At 42.2% G+C, this 15,087-nt stretch overlaps 2 protein-coding genes across 2 annotated transcripts in view; both read right to left on the reverse strand.

Moving 5' to 3' along the window:
• Window positions 1–10,973: 10,973 nt before the first annotated feature.
• Window positions 10,974–11,713, reverse strand: c4h15orf61 (chromosome 4 C15orf61 homolog). Its single transcript, XM_067234450.1, has 2 exons — window positions 11,362–11,713; window positions 10,974–11,264 (listed from the first exon to the last, which is right to left on the reverse strand). The coding sequence occupies exons 1-2, from the start codon at window positions 11,702–11,704 to the stop codon at window positions 11,137–11,139; spliced, it is 471 nt and encodes a 156-aa protein (XP_067090551.1). The 5' UTR covers window positions 11,705–11,713; the 3' UTR covers window positions 10,974–11,136.
• A 355-nt stretch (window positions 11,714–12,068) lies between these two features.
• iqch (IQ motif containing H) overlaps window positions 12,069–15,087 on the reverse strand; it is a 19,519-nt gene continuing 16,500 nt past the window's right edge. Inside the window, exons 17-21 of the mRNA XM_067234449.1 lie at window positions 14,748–14,915; window positions 13,421–13,546; window positions 13,233–13,294; window positions 12,635–12,743; window positions 12,069–12,422 (exon numbers count right to left, since the gene is read on the reverse strand). Of these exons, the coding sequence (XP_067090550.1) occupies window positions 12,315–12,422; window positions 12,635–12,743; window positions 13,233–13,294; window positions 13,421–13,546; window positions 14,748–14,915 (573 nt within the window). The 3' untranslated portion in view covers window positions 12,069–12,314. The remainder of the gene's footprint in view (window positions 12,423–12,634; window positions 12,744–13,232; window positions 13,295–13,420; window positions 13,547–14,747; window positions 14,916–15,087) is intronic.

Here is a 15,087-nt window from a genome sequence, read left to right on the forward strand (position 1 = left end):
CACAGGCGTGGAGGTCAGACAAGCTAGGTGTTTTACATTACAGGAGGTGTGCATACAAGCAGCGAAGCACAAAACAAATTATAGACCAGATAGGCCCACAGTAATGGCGACAAGGGTAAACTGTGTTCCCAATTCAGGACATCCACAACACACCCCAAACATAATGGAAGCAGGCTGTGGTACTGTAGTTAAATGATATGGCTCATGTCCTTAATCAATTCCAAGGGATTACTTAAAAGTGGACAAAGCATTAACAAATCAGCCAGCCCCTGACTAAAGCAGGGTTCACTCTGTGCCATAAAGAGATAGACCAGCAGAGTGTATGGATTTTCTGCAGGGCTCAATTGTGTGAGAAGTTGTTTGGCTTGCATTATTGACTTTCTCAGTATGGCGGAACTTGGGTAGTCAGGTGCTTTTCCTCAACTCTAATTATGTTGTCATAAATACGGGAGGCCATTAATGAAGCCCACTCACTGCTCTAAACCCACATAAGGGATTTAGACAGAAAAAGGGAAGAGATTACAACGGAGGTGTTAGAGCCGTCTTGATATCAATCACTACAAACTGCTTCTCTGTTGAGCAATAAGCATGAGAAATGGTCAATAGGTCTACCTCAATCGAGGCCCTTCGGTCGGCGACAGTAATGGACGTGACATGGATGGGGGAGAGGGATGCGATCTGGGACTCTCTGTCATGTTAGCAGGGAAGCAGTGATGCATCATCCCGGTGATAAAAACAGTCTGCCCTGAGCTAGTCCGCAGAGAAAGCAGTCTTCCTTCACTTTCAGGATCAATATCGTGTAGGCCTTTGTCATCTGGTTTATGTCCCACAACCTTTTGTTCACTCAAAAATCATGCTCCTGTCTAAATGATTTCAGATGTCACAAACAAGCTCTCTTAGTTTTATAATCTAGGTACTTTTACAGTAACCCCTCCATGCACACATGTAGTCAGGTGGCTGAGTGGTTAGGGAGTCGGGCTAGTAATCAGAAGGTTGCCAGTTCGATTCCCGGTCATGCCAACTGACGTTGTGTCCTTGGGAAAGGCACTTCACCCTACTTGCTTCGGGGGGAATGTCCCTGTACTTACTGTAAGTCGCTCTGGATAAGAGCGTCTGCTAAATGACTAAATGTAAATGTAAATCAGAGCCAAAGGAACAGTTACAAAGGTAAGTGAATGTTCTGAGGGTCAAATGTCAAGGACACACCACCCCATTTATAATCAATGGAGCAGATAATCCAAGTCACTAAAAGTTCAACCAAAGAGGAAGGCGAGAGATCAATACAACATTCGCTCTACAATAAAAGCATAAGACCAGACAAAAAGTGATGGAGGGTTTAATCACAATATGGGATTGTTTCATTTGATTTTGATAAAAGCTGTCAGAACACAATGGAAAAATAAGATCCCTCTTGGCGTGGAGCAAGTTTGAAATAGTGATTGGGTCTTCATTCCCCATATCTCAGCATCACTATTGTTGTGACACCCTTCAGATGGGTCAAATACACAGCGGGCTCCCAGGTGTGGGCGATGATGACGTGGCATTATGAAGTGAGTTCAGGAGCTACACTCTGAAGAAGATGGATATTATAGGTTGTTACTTAATGTCAGACACGTTTATCTACCAGAGAGGCCACAAAGTTAAAGCATTTGATGTTGCAAGGCAAAAAGAGTCATAAAATGTAATTACAACAGTTACACAGTCAACATTTTGACAAAAACACCACCTCCCTATGATAGGAACACCAAAGTCATTTCATCCAGCCTCCGAAGACAGAAATATCCAGAGAGGGAAACACTCATGGTTGAGTGGAGAGGCTGTTGATGTACAGCACTGAGTACCTGATATACAGTCTAAGTCAGAAACTGTCCACAGACAGACAATCCACATCTCCACTAAAAACGCAAGGAATACATTTCAGACGGATTCGAGGCAGAATAAGAAATATTTATACCATATAAACTGTATCAATAAATCCTGTGGGGAGGTGTGGGCTAGTCTGCTGCCTGTCAATAGTTGATTTTCCCAGCAGATAATCATTTTTCTCACCATGGTGCGGCTTGATATGAAGTCGATACATGCTGTCAGAGTTCATTTCAGCCAAGGCAGCTAGACAGAACGTGGCTTGGAGGAGATGGCGCCCTGTCTATTCAGGCTCATTGATTAGTTGCTAGTGCGTTGGTGGGGGGGGTGGAGGGTCTCGCTGTCATGTCTTGAATGTGTGTGCGAGGAGGCAGGGTGTATGGTGTGTAGAAGGGCTGCAGCTCCATTAGTCCACAGTGTTACAGGTGACACAAGGGATTCGGGCCTCTTAATTGTCTCTTTGACACGCAGCAGCATGCTAGCGGGCCCCTGATGCACAGGGGTGTTGGAGGAGGGGTGCTGGGGTGAAGGGGCCTTAGATGGCAATCGGGCAACAGGACTCCGAGACAATGAACATATACAATCAGTCAAGATAAAGATCTCACCCTTGGCGACATAAAAGGGGAAGTGAGCAGCGCTCAGGAAAAATCAATAAGTAACCACTCATTTTGGAGGGACATGTGTGTCACAGTCAATAGGAGTTAATAGGCTGGGCTGTACAGAGGAGACGGCCGGCTGGGGAGAACAGCCCACCCTGACAGTTTAATACATACTGAGAGGCCGACCGGTAACGTGTAACAGTCACTATAGACACATCAGGTCTGGAATGGAAGTGAAGAAGGCAGGCAAAAGTTAATTATAGAATGGAGTTGAAGGGCATCTTTGGCGTCCTTACCCATCCAGTGATCAGAAGAGACAAAGAAAAAAAAACACCCACAGTATACAGCAATAGAGAAAGAAAACTGTTAACTAACAGTATCAGTCTAAACATTGTTTTAATTATTAGGAAACTTGTTTTTTTCTTCTGGCATACACCTCGGGTAGGTAATTCTATTTACTTGGAGTGACTGGCTATGTTGCCTCAATGGGATATTGTTTACAAAACCTTATAATTAACAAAACCTGTTTGTGGTTGACCCTGGTTCCAGACCTCCTGTTTTGAGGCTGTCCATGGGGGGCAGGGAGACTGATAATGGCCAAGCACTAACATGTGCTCACCTGAGGGCTTCTCCACACTGTCATGTGTAACCCTCTCTACTTCCCCTGCTCTAATTAATCAGAGATGGACTAGCGGCTCTCTCACACCAGCTCACAGGTTAATTGGCTGGGAGAGAAGAGGGAGACTTTGTAGAGCAACAAACAGTTTTGCCATTTAGGATTCTGAGCATGTATCTAATACCCTCAATCAAATAATACTCCCAGATTCACCAAACACGGGGAGGTGACTATTATTAACTTCAATAATTGGGGTCTGCAGGTCATTCTGGTTCAGTAAAGATGGATTTCCTCTCTTAATTAGTGCCCATTAAGACCTAATTTTTGTGGTTATCATCTCTTAATTGTCTCCAAGCTAATTGATAATTAAAGAAAAATGACAGATAAAGTTATCAGCAATTGTAAAATACATTTAAGAAGAGTGTAGGATAAAACACTTTGAAGTTGTTATTTAACTTAAAAATAGCAGCACAAGTTTAAACAAGTTTAAACTTAAAGCTTTGTTTAACTCACACATGGCTCTATTCACATGGTTGATTCCCTTTCATTATCAAATTCAGGTTTGTTGATTCTAGATATTATACTGTATGTTATGAGAACAAATGGAGGGGCATATTACACAGACATATTCCACTGTGTGGGGTTCTATCCTACATCTGCAGTAGGTAGGACAGAGACCTTTATGAAGGTGTGAAATAGCCATCCAGAAGGTGGGCTAGAGGAGAGCAGCAAGCGGTAAAAAAGGTCCCGGCTCCAATTGACATTTCAATAAGTGGAACACACAGTGCTAGATACCCGTTCTCAACTTTTCTGAAACAATTATTGAGATGGTACCTCTAGGCCATGTATGTTCCTGCTCCCTGGAGTCCTGCTGGCTGAAACAGTAATTGACTAAATTGTAGAACACATCAGGGCCATTTACAAATTTGCCGAAAATGAATCGTTTAAAAAGAAATGAGGGTGCCTCAAATTAGCAGGGAAAATGATTGAGATGTGGCTCTGGGAATTAGCTAGCATGATCTAGAGCTCTGCAGGAGACATCATCTGTGACTGGGCCAGTGTTACACATCACACCGCTCTGAGTCGTATTTAAACACCAGCACAGTTTAACTGTTGCCCAATAAAATAACCCATATTCAAACACCATCACGACTTACATATACATGCAGAATACTGGAGGTTAGGTTACATATATGTTATGCAATATAATATGCAATACCGCGCTTCTGTTTGCATCGCAGCTCGGCCCAGTTGGTGATTCATTTTGAGCTCAGGAATAGGGCTTGTTGGCCCGCAAGATAGAGAAATGAAAGAGCATTGTGACAAACCATGGGTTACAGGCCTAGATTGGCTTAAAATATTGTGCTGAGAACAATTCGAGAGAGTGATCTTAGCTACATTTTACAGTGTGTACTCATTTCTGAAGAACACCAACAAATTACTCAGACTGTTTGAACCTGACAGTTGTGATTGATTGTTGTGCAGACACTGTGTTGATTGTTGCCTGTTGTGCCATTCCTGTGGCTCCCAGCAGCCACGCTTTCACTCTCTACCAGCTAAGCTTTTCCAACCAATAAAGAGTAATTACTGAGTTCATTAACTGCGCTGGTGGGCAACAGTTTTATCAAAACAAGATTTGACATCAACACTGTTTCGGAATTTTGCAACTGTTTACTTGCTTCATTTATCTGTTTACTACTGGTCTCCACCACAACAAAGACACGTAGGTAGGTACACTATCACGATAAACTGCCAAGGAATCTCCCAGTCCTCTCCCAGTCTGTCAGTAAATGAGGGAGCCACAAGCTATCTTAGTGCAATGTCCAAGTCATTCTCCTTTAATGGGAAATTTGCTACTTATTGATCCGCACCTTGTAAAGCCTGCCAGCCAAACTCCAATCACTACAGCTGTCCACAGCATGAAAATGCTCTCCATGTTGGCACTGCTTCCCGCTACAGACACATTTCCCATGTTAATTGTCATCTAGGCTACATGACATCATCCCTCCAGGACTCTCTCATGGGCCCACCAGAGAGGACAGTGGGGGGCATATAGGGGCTGATATGGCGGGGAGGGAGATGCTTTGTCTGTCTTGGCAGAGAGCCGAGGCTGGAGCAGTGATCTACCATCCCTGGCCATTAGGAACCATGATGGGCTTTTCTTCAGACCATTTCCCATGGTCAAAATAGCATAAAAACACAATTTTGGCTCAACAGTAAAGACTTCAACTGAATAATCACAAGGGTGAAACTGTAACTATTAGAAAGGCACCTCTGGGATATCCAGACATAGTAGGGGTGTCAAAAACACTGTAAGTTTTCTGGAGGGCAAAGTGTTTAAAGTGTACGCTGTTAGCTCTTGCTCCAACATCTGCTTTTAATTACTCAATTAGCACCATCATTTAGTCTCCTTGACATTTTTCCAAATGGCAAATCATAGCCGGAAGTTGTTCTGAGCGCTGAACAGAATCATGAAAAATGCATAGATGATAATGTATACGGATACTTAACTAATTGAACCAATTAAAAGGAGGGGAATTGGTTTGAATGAGAACAGCACAGACATAGCCCTGGAGAAAGGGGCTTTGACACCCCTGATCTACAGCCTCCTCTCTCCCCATTCACTTGCTCAGGCCTGGGGTGTTTCAGCAGACAAAAGGACCTTTCCCTCAGTCATACAGTGGCAATGAAGCCAAGTGCATCATAACTGCATGCACGTCCAAGCAGCAGCATGGAGCCAGTTGACGTGGGGTTTTAGCTAAAAATAAATATATATATCTTTCACAGAAACAATTTACTTTTAATAATCGGTTAATAAGCTGTTTTTGTCATCTTTACTAGCACAGGCTTATTTTTTATAATTTGATTAACATACATATATTATATAGGAGTCTGTGTGTTGAACATCAGCATTTAGCACAAATAAACAACCTCAGATTTCCAAGCATAGGTGAAGATAAAAAATATCTGTGATTTTGCGGGCCACCTCCACCCAAAGTTAAACCTACGCAATCCCCCCCCTCCCCAAAAAGAATGATTGTACCCCTGAGGTGGTGATTTCCTGCTTCTATGGATGCATAAATAAACATAGGCATAAATACACAGAGGACACTGACTGGGACTAGCTGGCCAAGTGGGGCAGCTGTTATTAAAAGGGCTATTTATCACTGTCACCCCTCTCAGGTTCCATCCCTCTTTGCCCTCCAGCCATGTCACTAGGCGGTACAGGAACAATGTGGTACATCCAACACACACACGCACAAACATGCAAACACACCCTCAGAGACACACACACACACATGCATGCACAGCAAAGTGCACACACACAGACATACAGAGGCGCACACACACACACTCAACTAACATGCAGATATCATAACACAACCATAAACTGGTTAACCGGAAGCATTAGCTGGAACGACCAAGAAAAACAAAAAAGGATTCCAAACACTCATTTTCTGCTCTGCTACTTTATTGATTGTGGCAACAATTACCCACTAATCTGCAGCTCTGTATTAAGTGAATTCCCCCTTTGTTGGACAATAAGTACAGAGGGCCAGAGAACGTCAGGCTATCCCTCAGCCTAGGGGGACAGTCTCCTCCTTCTGCTCCCTCATCATCATTAGCAGGCCCAGATAAGAACACTCCTCAATTAGTCCACCTCTGCTGGGTAGGGACAGCCGACCTGGTCACATGTTTCCAGCTGAACCTGGTCACATGTTTCCAGCTGAACCTGGTCATCCTTCCGTCTCCAGCAGGCCACTCCTGAGTGCGGACTCACACCCTCAGAGGATCGTGTTCTCCTCATCTCGAACTGCAAACTTCCCATCGTAATTTGTTTTACGGCTCATCTACTCTACGGTCTTCCTTTAACAGGACTACTGTGGTCTCTGAAAACAAAAGCAAACAAGAGTGTGGATCCCTCAACATCTAGTTTTTTTCATTATGAGAAACTAGAGAGGAATAGTGAGAGGAAAGCTCTGGTCCTGTACCTTTCCTTTGTGGGCTATGCAGGCCAGTTAACCAGTCTTCTCTCCTCTCCCCCCCCTCGCGGCCTGTAACTCAAGTGCTCAACTCACACACATCCTCTACCCAGCAAACCTCTCACTATTAATGAAGTGCTTACTTAACCAATTTGGCCCCCTTAATTCCTATTAATCTAACATAATAGCTATCCTCCCGTCTGGAATTAACGACACCCCAGCAGAACCCCTTGAGTCTCTGCGGGTTGGGGAAAAAAAGTCAACCAAGCACATTCCATTTCCTTTGATATATGCAACATTATGTACATAATAACGGTTAAAATTCATAACCCTCACATAAGACCCCCATCAAGTCTGCTTTACACCTGTATTACATTTTCGCCTTCAATCAGCAGCTTTTTGCAGACACAGGCCTCCCACGAGGAGCAGAAAACCATTACAGGGGCTGCAGCTCATTTGCAGAAAAATTGGAGATCACACTGCATCAAAAAAAAGTATGTGAAGCATTTCGGGGGAATAGAATTGATTTATTCCAACTCCACCGTTTGCATGCAGCAAGAGTCAGTGTATTTAATGTAAATGTCCATTTCTCTGCAGAGTTGCTGTTTGGGGGAGGTAGTAACTGGTTATGACACTGATGTGAGGAGGGAATCAAACAAGCTGAGAAGCCCATCTTGGTGTAAAATGAAGGTAGTGACCTCTGTACAACTTTGGGTGAGAGCCTCTGACATAAAAAACACCCTGGGCCCCCACGTCAGAAGCACTGATCTGCATTCCTCCTGAATTACAAAAAGATACAAGTAATCCACGGAGGTCAATGTCTCAATGGCATTGTGTTGTTGTTTAATGGAGGGAAAAAGAACAAATAAATAAAAATGTCTATTTTAATTTTACAAAAATAGTTCACGAGGAGCCTGTGTCTAGAGGAGTCTCACTGCAGGCTGGTGGGGGGTAAAACATGGCCCGGGGAGGGGGGGGGGGGGGGGGGGGGGGGCGCGCGTTTGTTTTTTAATGAGCCGAAACTTTAAATACTGCATAATATATAATAAAAATGGCAAGTTAATTTAACTCCCTTGATAAGTCATGATAAAACCATTAAAACCCATTACTCTTAATGTCAACAGCGTAATCAGTAAGTACGGATGAAGTGAACACGATGTGACATACTACCAACAACAATCAACTTGAGAGCAAAGACAAATTAAGCCTCAGGTTCAAATATGTTAAACTGCCCCATGAGATAAACAGAGTTCATTTTCACGACAATAAATAATGACAGCGCAAGGTGCAACTAAACTAGCATATTGCTGGAATATTTTCACGTTCAAACCACTGACTTCAAACACACGGAACAAAATTGCAATTAATTGAATTCAATGCAATTGTCATATGCGTGGTCACCTCGAAAGTGGGGCCTGTAAATGATTGACAAGTCACTTCAACCACCCACTGGCTGTAGCTGTGACAACACTGATTGGCACAGCAGGCATACAGTCCCTCAGTTGGCCTTTCCAAAAAAAAAAGAACAGACAAAAGATGGAAAGAAGAAAATAAAACAGAATTATGGTGCCACTTGTCATCCCTTCCAATCTGCTTAGTAATGAGAATGTTTTCCCTCTGGGTGAAAAGATCCACTATAATAGATTTTTAATGGCTTTCCCCCAACAAAACACTTCCACACCCAGTGGCACATGAAAAAGGTAGTAATTCCAGTCTCAATGGTATGAGGTCAGCAATTATTATCCATTGAAATTGCTAAAGCCTTTAAGTATGATCGTAAATCAATTGTTTGGATGTTAATGTTACGCTCAATCAACATATTACAGTACTGCTACATAAAAAATCTCAAGACTGTGGATCAACATTAGACTGCAACCAAAGTTATTATCTAGCTGCAAAGTAATATGATTGATGTTTTAGTTGGGCTGAAACTAATCATATGTAGCACTCTGGCAGTTGTGTAACTGTAACAGTTGCCATGCCTGTACATTGAAGAGACCTCATTTCCGGGTTCTCTGTCCTTGCTGCCATCACAGTGTTGTCTGGGCTGTCCCCCCGCTGCTACGGGCGGGCTGGAAGATAGGTGTGCTGCTGGAGAGGCTGAAGGCTCAATGATAACCTCCCCAGTTGCAGCTGCAGGGGTTGTTCATACAATAATTGTTTCTGCCAACCCATACATCTCTATGTCTGGGCAAAATTAATGTGTTTTTCTTTCTTTAAATAATTGATTGTAAGTCAGGATGGGACAGATATAGTCTGAATATAAACCACCACGATGGGACTTTACTTCTGTGGATGTAGAGTTCATAAGGCTGACTCTATTGAATGTCTTTTTACAATTAAAATCAAAACACAGTTCTACAGAACACAGACCTAGCTAATGATGAGACACTAACAAGACCTAAAAATGTTAACCTAACTTCCAACAAACTCCACTCAATTCCAGACCCATTTTTCTTTACTTACCTAAAATGTAAATAGCATTGGTATTTAAAGATTTCACCTTGGAACAATGTATTAGCATGCAATTAAACTGGCTAAAACAAGCATTTAATCCTTAGTTGATTACTGCATTATATGTGAGGTAATCTAGTCACTCAATTAGAGAAAGAGGACGAGCCAGTGTAGTCTCAATAAGGCGCTGATCTCTCTTATTATGCTTTCCTTTAATTTACAGTCACTCATTTGTGGCAAAGATATCCTAGCTCTGAGCTGGGACTGACCACAGATCTACTGTAAACGTAACGCTAAGCTTATGCTAGGATGGATGGGTTGCCCGGATGCCCTCCCCCACAGCTTTGAGAGGCCCAAAGGTGCAGTCGTGAAAACAAATACAGTGTGCTCACTACCTCCACAGCTTGGGTTTCACTGGCTCACCTCTTCCTTTAATAGGCCCGATACAAAGCTGCAGTCTGTTTCTACCCCCTGCTATTATCTGTCTTGGGCTGTACAGCAGTATCAATGCAGGGCAGGGGTCAAAGGGTCAATGAGTAATTAAGACATGGTTGCCTGAGCATTCCCCATGCTCACTTTCAGCCCCATCAAAGGTTGGAGATGAAAGGACGACAGATCTCGGTGCAGAATGTCCTGGCGATCAGATTTCCTTAAGTGTGTCTAAATGTTCTTTGTTACAGGCAATTCATCTAATTGAGAGATAGTGTAAGTATCGGTATGCCTGAATGCCAGAAGATCTACTTGTTAAGTATTGCACATGGAACTAAAACCCTTATCACACTTCAATATCACAGCTAAACACTCACGATTATCTAGAGCAATTGGGGGCAAAAGGTACATTGATTTGCATGTAGAACATGAAATTATTGCAACCGCTTAATTGTTGCTAAAGACTAAGGGCCAAGGCCAGGAAATTAAGGTTGCTGATAAATGTAAGAGGTGTTGCGGAAATCAATATGGCAGTTTGTCAAACTGCCATATCGGTATGGAGCGGGAGAGAGCCTCTGCTGCGAAGACAAGACTGTGCCAAGTCAGCAAAGCCCATTATCAGAAATCAAAGCCCTGAACAGGCCCTTAGGAGGGCCAACGGAGGGCCTTAAACAAAGGACGCACTTTTGTAATTAAAAACCATTTTATCAGACCTGTTTTTTTCACCAGCGCTCCTCTCTCACTATTGACAATCTGTTGCATGGAGAAGGATCCCTAATTTGACTTTAAATAAATGAGCTTTACAAATCCCTGCATGTGCAAACGAGGTAAAACAAAACGTGGGTGACAGGTTGAAGTACAATTTAAACTTTGTAACCAGTCTAAAAGCCCTGTGCTCAGCACACATCAAATAATACGATTTCTTACTGATGGTGAGTTTGTACTGTGGATAAATGATGCGCCTCTTTTTGTTCAGCAATACACTGGAATAAACAAACAATATAACATTGAGCAAGTTCAAGACAATGATGATCTGAAAGACACTTTAATGATATTCATTGACACATTACCTCAGAGTGAGGTTTGATAAATTACTTCGTTAAGGACCAAACTGAACTACAGTAAATATTTTAGGGCATTTCTGCTATTAATGGGACAGATAGAGACAGGAAATTGTTTGTGTTTGGTCTGTTCAGAATTGTGCTCCTTCATCTTCTTTGTATGCAAAATAAACAGTGACAGGTCCCGTGCTAGTCTGTACGGTTTCTGTAACTCCTGCCACCATCCAGCAGCCTAAGCCATAGGCTAAGCATGGGATACCTGAAAGAATTGAAAAGGTATTGTGTTTCACTGTAAGATTCAGGACATTAACACTTGACATAACCAATTCCATGAGTGTATTTTTCCTACCACATACCTAGATTGATCACTTTCAACATGGTGAAGAACCTATCCTCAAAGTCCAGGTTCTCTAGAGGTGCTTTAGTGCAGTGATACTTGATAAAAGGAAAACATCCAGTTCTCAGTATTTGGTAGTTGGTTCCATGAACGGGCCAGTTGAAGTTGGACAGTCCGAACTGGTCATTAGAGACGGAACTGTAGCGCACACAGAAGGAGGTCCAGGGAGGCAGTTTGCGTTGCGCAAGGTGACATGTTAAAACTTCCGAAGCTGAAGGGCGTCGTACATGTTTTCTAATAGTACTCGGAAACAATATAACTTTGAGAAATGTTGTATGTATCCGACGTAAAATGTCTTTCATACTTAATCAGCAATGAAGTGACGTTAATTATCCACCACGACTGTCCATCTGTGTAGACTGAAAAACAACCGAGGGCTAACGTTTTCTTGCTAAATGTAACGGGCTACATTATACCTAACATTTATTGTAAACCCTTTACTTTTGTCAATAAGAATAGTAGCAGTAGGTAATTGTACTTCTTTTGATATTCATTGAGCTGCAGCGTCTATTACAAGCTAGACGTTGTTGTACCGACACTCTATAGATTCCGGGCAAAACGTTAACATGCGAATTTGCGTTCCCGATTCTTGGCATGGTGGCAGGCAGCACTGCTGCAACTTCAAAGCTGATCACTGCATTTAGGATTTTATTGTGGAACAGTACATTTTTTCTTTAAGCAGATGAAGATTTGTGCCAAAAAAGATGAACCAGACTACATTTCCTAGTAATATATAGAATGCATTTCTAAATTGAAGTTGTGAGGTATAAATTACTAAATGACTAAAATGAATAATTGTAGCATCATTTTCCTTGTTAGTCATTTAATGTTGTTAAATATACAGTGCTTAAACTGCCTAATATTGAAGCATGTTCTCAACATGTTGATTTGAATTGATTGAATTACGGAATGTCAGTGATCCAGTTTAGATTGAACAACAGTTGTGTCTTCTTCCTTCGTTGCATGGGATTTGTTCTGAACAGTCACCCCCAACACGTTTTCTATGTCCTTGATCAGATCCTTCCAAAGAAAAGGAAAATAAACAGTATCTGAAGTTGCTCAGTTTAAGTGCATGTTAAAAGAGCAATCATCATTTGATTCCTCTGTGTGTCCTTCTTAACCCAGAGAAATGTAGCAGGCACAGGCCTGAGTCAACTAACATTAACATGTACAATAAGTAGTCAAGCACGATGCAGTTGAATAGAACAATCGTTAGCTCATTAACAGCGTACCTTAAAATTGGTCTCTCCCTGCATGTTAGGGGATGATATTTCCTGATGAATGACTGACAGATTCCGAGCAAAGGTCAGTAGGGCTCCCTGGAGATCCTCTGAAATTGTTCTATTATCCACACCCCAAACAAACGAGTTTACTAATGATCCCCTTGCTGCCAGCTAAGAAACAATCACCTTGTTTGTCTGGTGGCGCTGGAGGTAGTTAAATGAATACTTTCAGCTGAAAAGCTCACCAGTCTTTGGGGGAAAGATGTGAGCACAGACTGTGTTAACCATGGAGGCATTGTGTAAGTCAAAGGATTTGTGTGAGATATATCTTAAGTAAGCCATTCGCTACAACCTACTGCAATAGGCGTGTTACAAAACTAGAGATGACATCTCAATCCTCCAAAGAAAATCATGGCCACACCCTCAGTGTTTCTATAGCAACATTCTAAATCCAAGCTACCACATTCAGACTGAACAAAGTAATGTAAATGTAAACTCAACAGCCATTAAGTAGTTTTGCAAGATGGGTTACATAGAGGCATGTTAGAATTTCACTCTGAAATGTCATTATTTGTATGAGTGTGTGAAATTACATAGTATTACTCACATCATCCCAAGGCTGTATCTTTCATTGCTGTCATGAAGAGCAAAGGCAGTGCCCTGCTTTTCCTGTGAATAATGTACCAAGTTTAAATGGGGACCATTAAAAGATGTTTTTGCAATCTTTCCGCTTAGCAATCTGTAAAGAGACATATGTAAATCACAGACACTATTTTACTCAAAAGAAGGTTCTACCTTTATGTCAAAGCCGATTCCATGAGCCTTGCACATCTGGAAGAACACACTGTAATGCACCATGGAGAGGTTTGTGTGAAGCAACCTGCTCCCAATAACAGCATAGCGGCTGCTCAGTGATGGAGCCTGAAAACAGCAGGTCAGACGGACAGTGAGTAGACGAAGCGTGTACCTTTGAGTGCTAGCTTTGTTCCAGTGGGGTTCCTGTTTGATTTTAGCCATAACTCAGAAATGATTTCAATGGCATGATTTTGAATAACATGGCGATAACGTTCTTAGTTAGAATGGCAGCAGCATCACCAAGGCAACATTCAGTTGTCTGCTGGCTGTGCGTATGTCCTTAGGGTCAGTCTACAGTTTGGGGAGTATGTGTGATTAGAGAACATGATGAGCATGGGCGCATGTGCTAAACTGTTGGGCCTTTCTTAATTAACTTAGGGGGGGAAACAATGAATGTTTGACAGACATGCCAATACAAGACACAGTTGCTTTACTCCAGTTGTAAAACCTCCTCAGTCCTTTTGGGATAGAGACTGTCTTTAGTAGTGAGACAAAATCCTGACTATCACAGACATACAGATCATTCAGGACAAGTATATATAAAAGAATAGAAAGTGCGCATAGCACTAGAGAGTTTGATCACTTCAAGGTGTTAGGGGGCACAGGGATGAGATGGACTTGGGCTGCAGGGAGAGGAGGAGGGCTAGTAAGACCCCAGGAGTGGGCTCGTAATTCGTAGTGATGGCGATGTGTTTCCAGTTGTCAAACGCTGTGTCCTCTGACAACAATAAAAGTGTCAGGCAGGGATTTAATTGCGTTTGCAATATGCAGGCCCCTAATGATGGCCACTGCTGAAGCCATTAAGCACCGAAGTGGCTGAAATGCTGTGCTGTTGCACTGGGTCCCAAACTAAATGAATGTTTGATAAAATAATACAAGTCGCGGATTAACAAGCGTAAACACAGGCACGGCTCTAATAAAGGAACTCCATTGTTTAAGGTCTGGCATCAGGTTGATGAGGTGCTTAGGCATGCATACACATGCATAATGAATACTCTATGAATTATTAATGTGTTGATTATTTAGGCTCATCTATCAAAATGATAATGAATTCAGCACCTTAACACCAATTGGGCTTAAGAGTGCATAATTACAGTATTTACTTGTATTTAACCAAAATAAATACCAGTGCATGGATAGCGATTACTGTGATGCACAGAAATATCATTTCTAAAGAGTCCGCTTAGGTACGAGCATTCACAGCACATTTTCACAGCTTCTAAATGGTATCTACTGTGAGAAAAATATACCCCAAAAAAACGCCTACAGTGTGTTGTTTAGCTCCTTTCTGGTGTGAGGAAGTCTTCTCGTTGACTGGTACAGGCACTTCCAAGCGGCTTGTGCGGCAATTCAGTGTTCCACCAGTGATGCTGAGTATCAGCTGGGTCATGGCCAGTTGGTTACTGTAGGTCAGGTCCAAGTCAATGGCCCACACCTGTATAACATACATAAACACACAAAAGTCTGCCACACCATGTCAAATTATATCAAATATCAACCCTATGTTATCACAGAGAGATCATTAAAAACATTTACATTTACATTTAGTCATTTAGCAGACGCTCTTATCCAGAGCGACTTACAGTAAGTACAGGGACATTCCCCCG

Source organism: Osmerus mordax, chromosome 4 (genome assembly GCF_038355195.1).
Source record: "Osmerus mordax isolate fOsmMor3 chromosome 4, fOsmMor3.pri, whole genome shotgun sequence".
NCBI lineage: Eukaryota > Metazoa > Chordata > Actinopteri > Osmeriformes > Osmeridae > Osmerus > Osmerus mordax.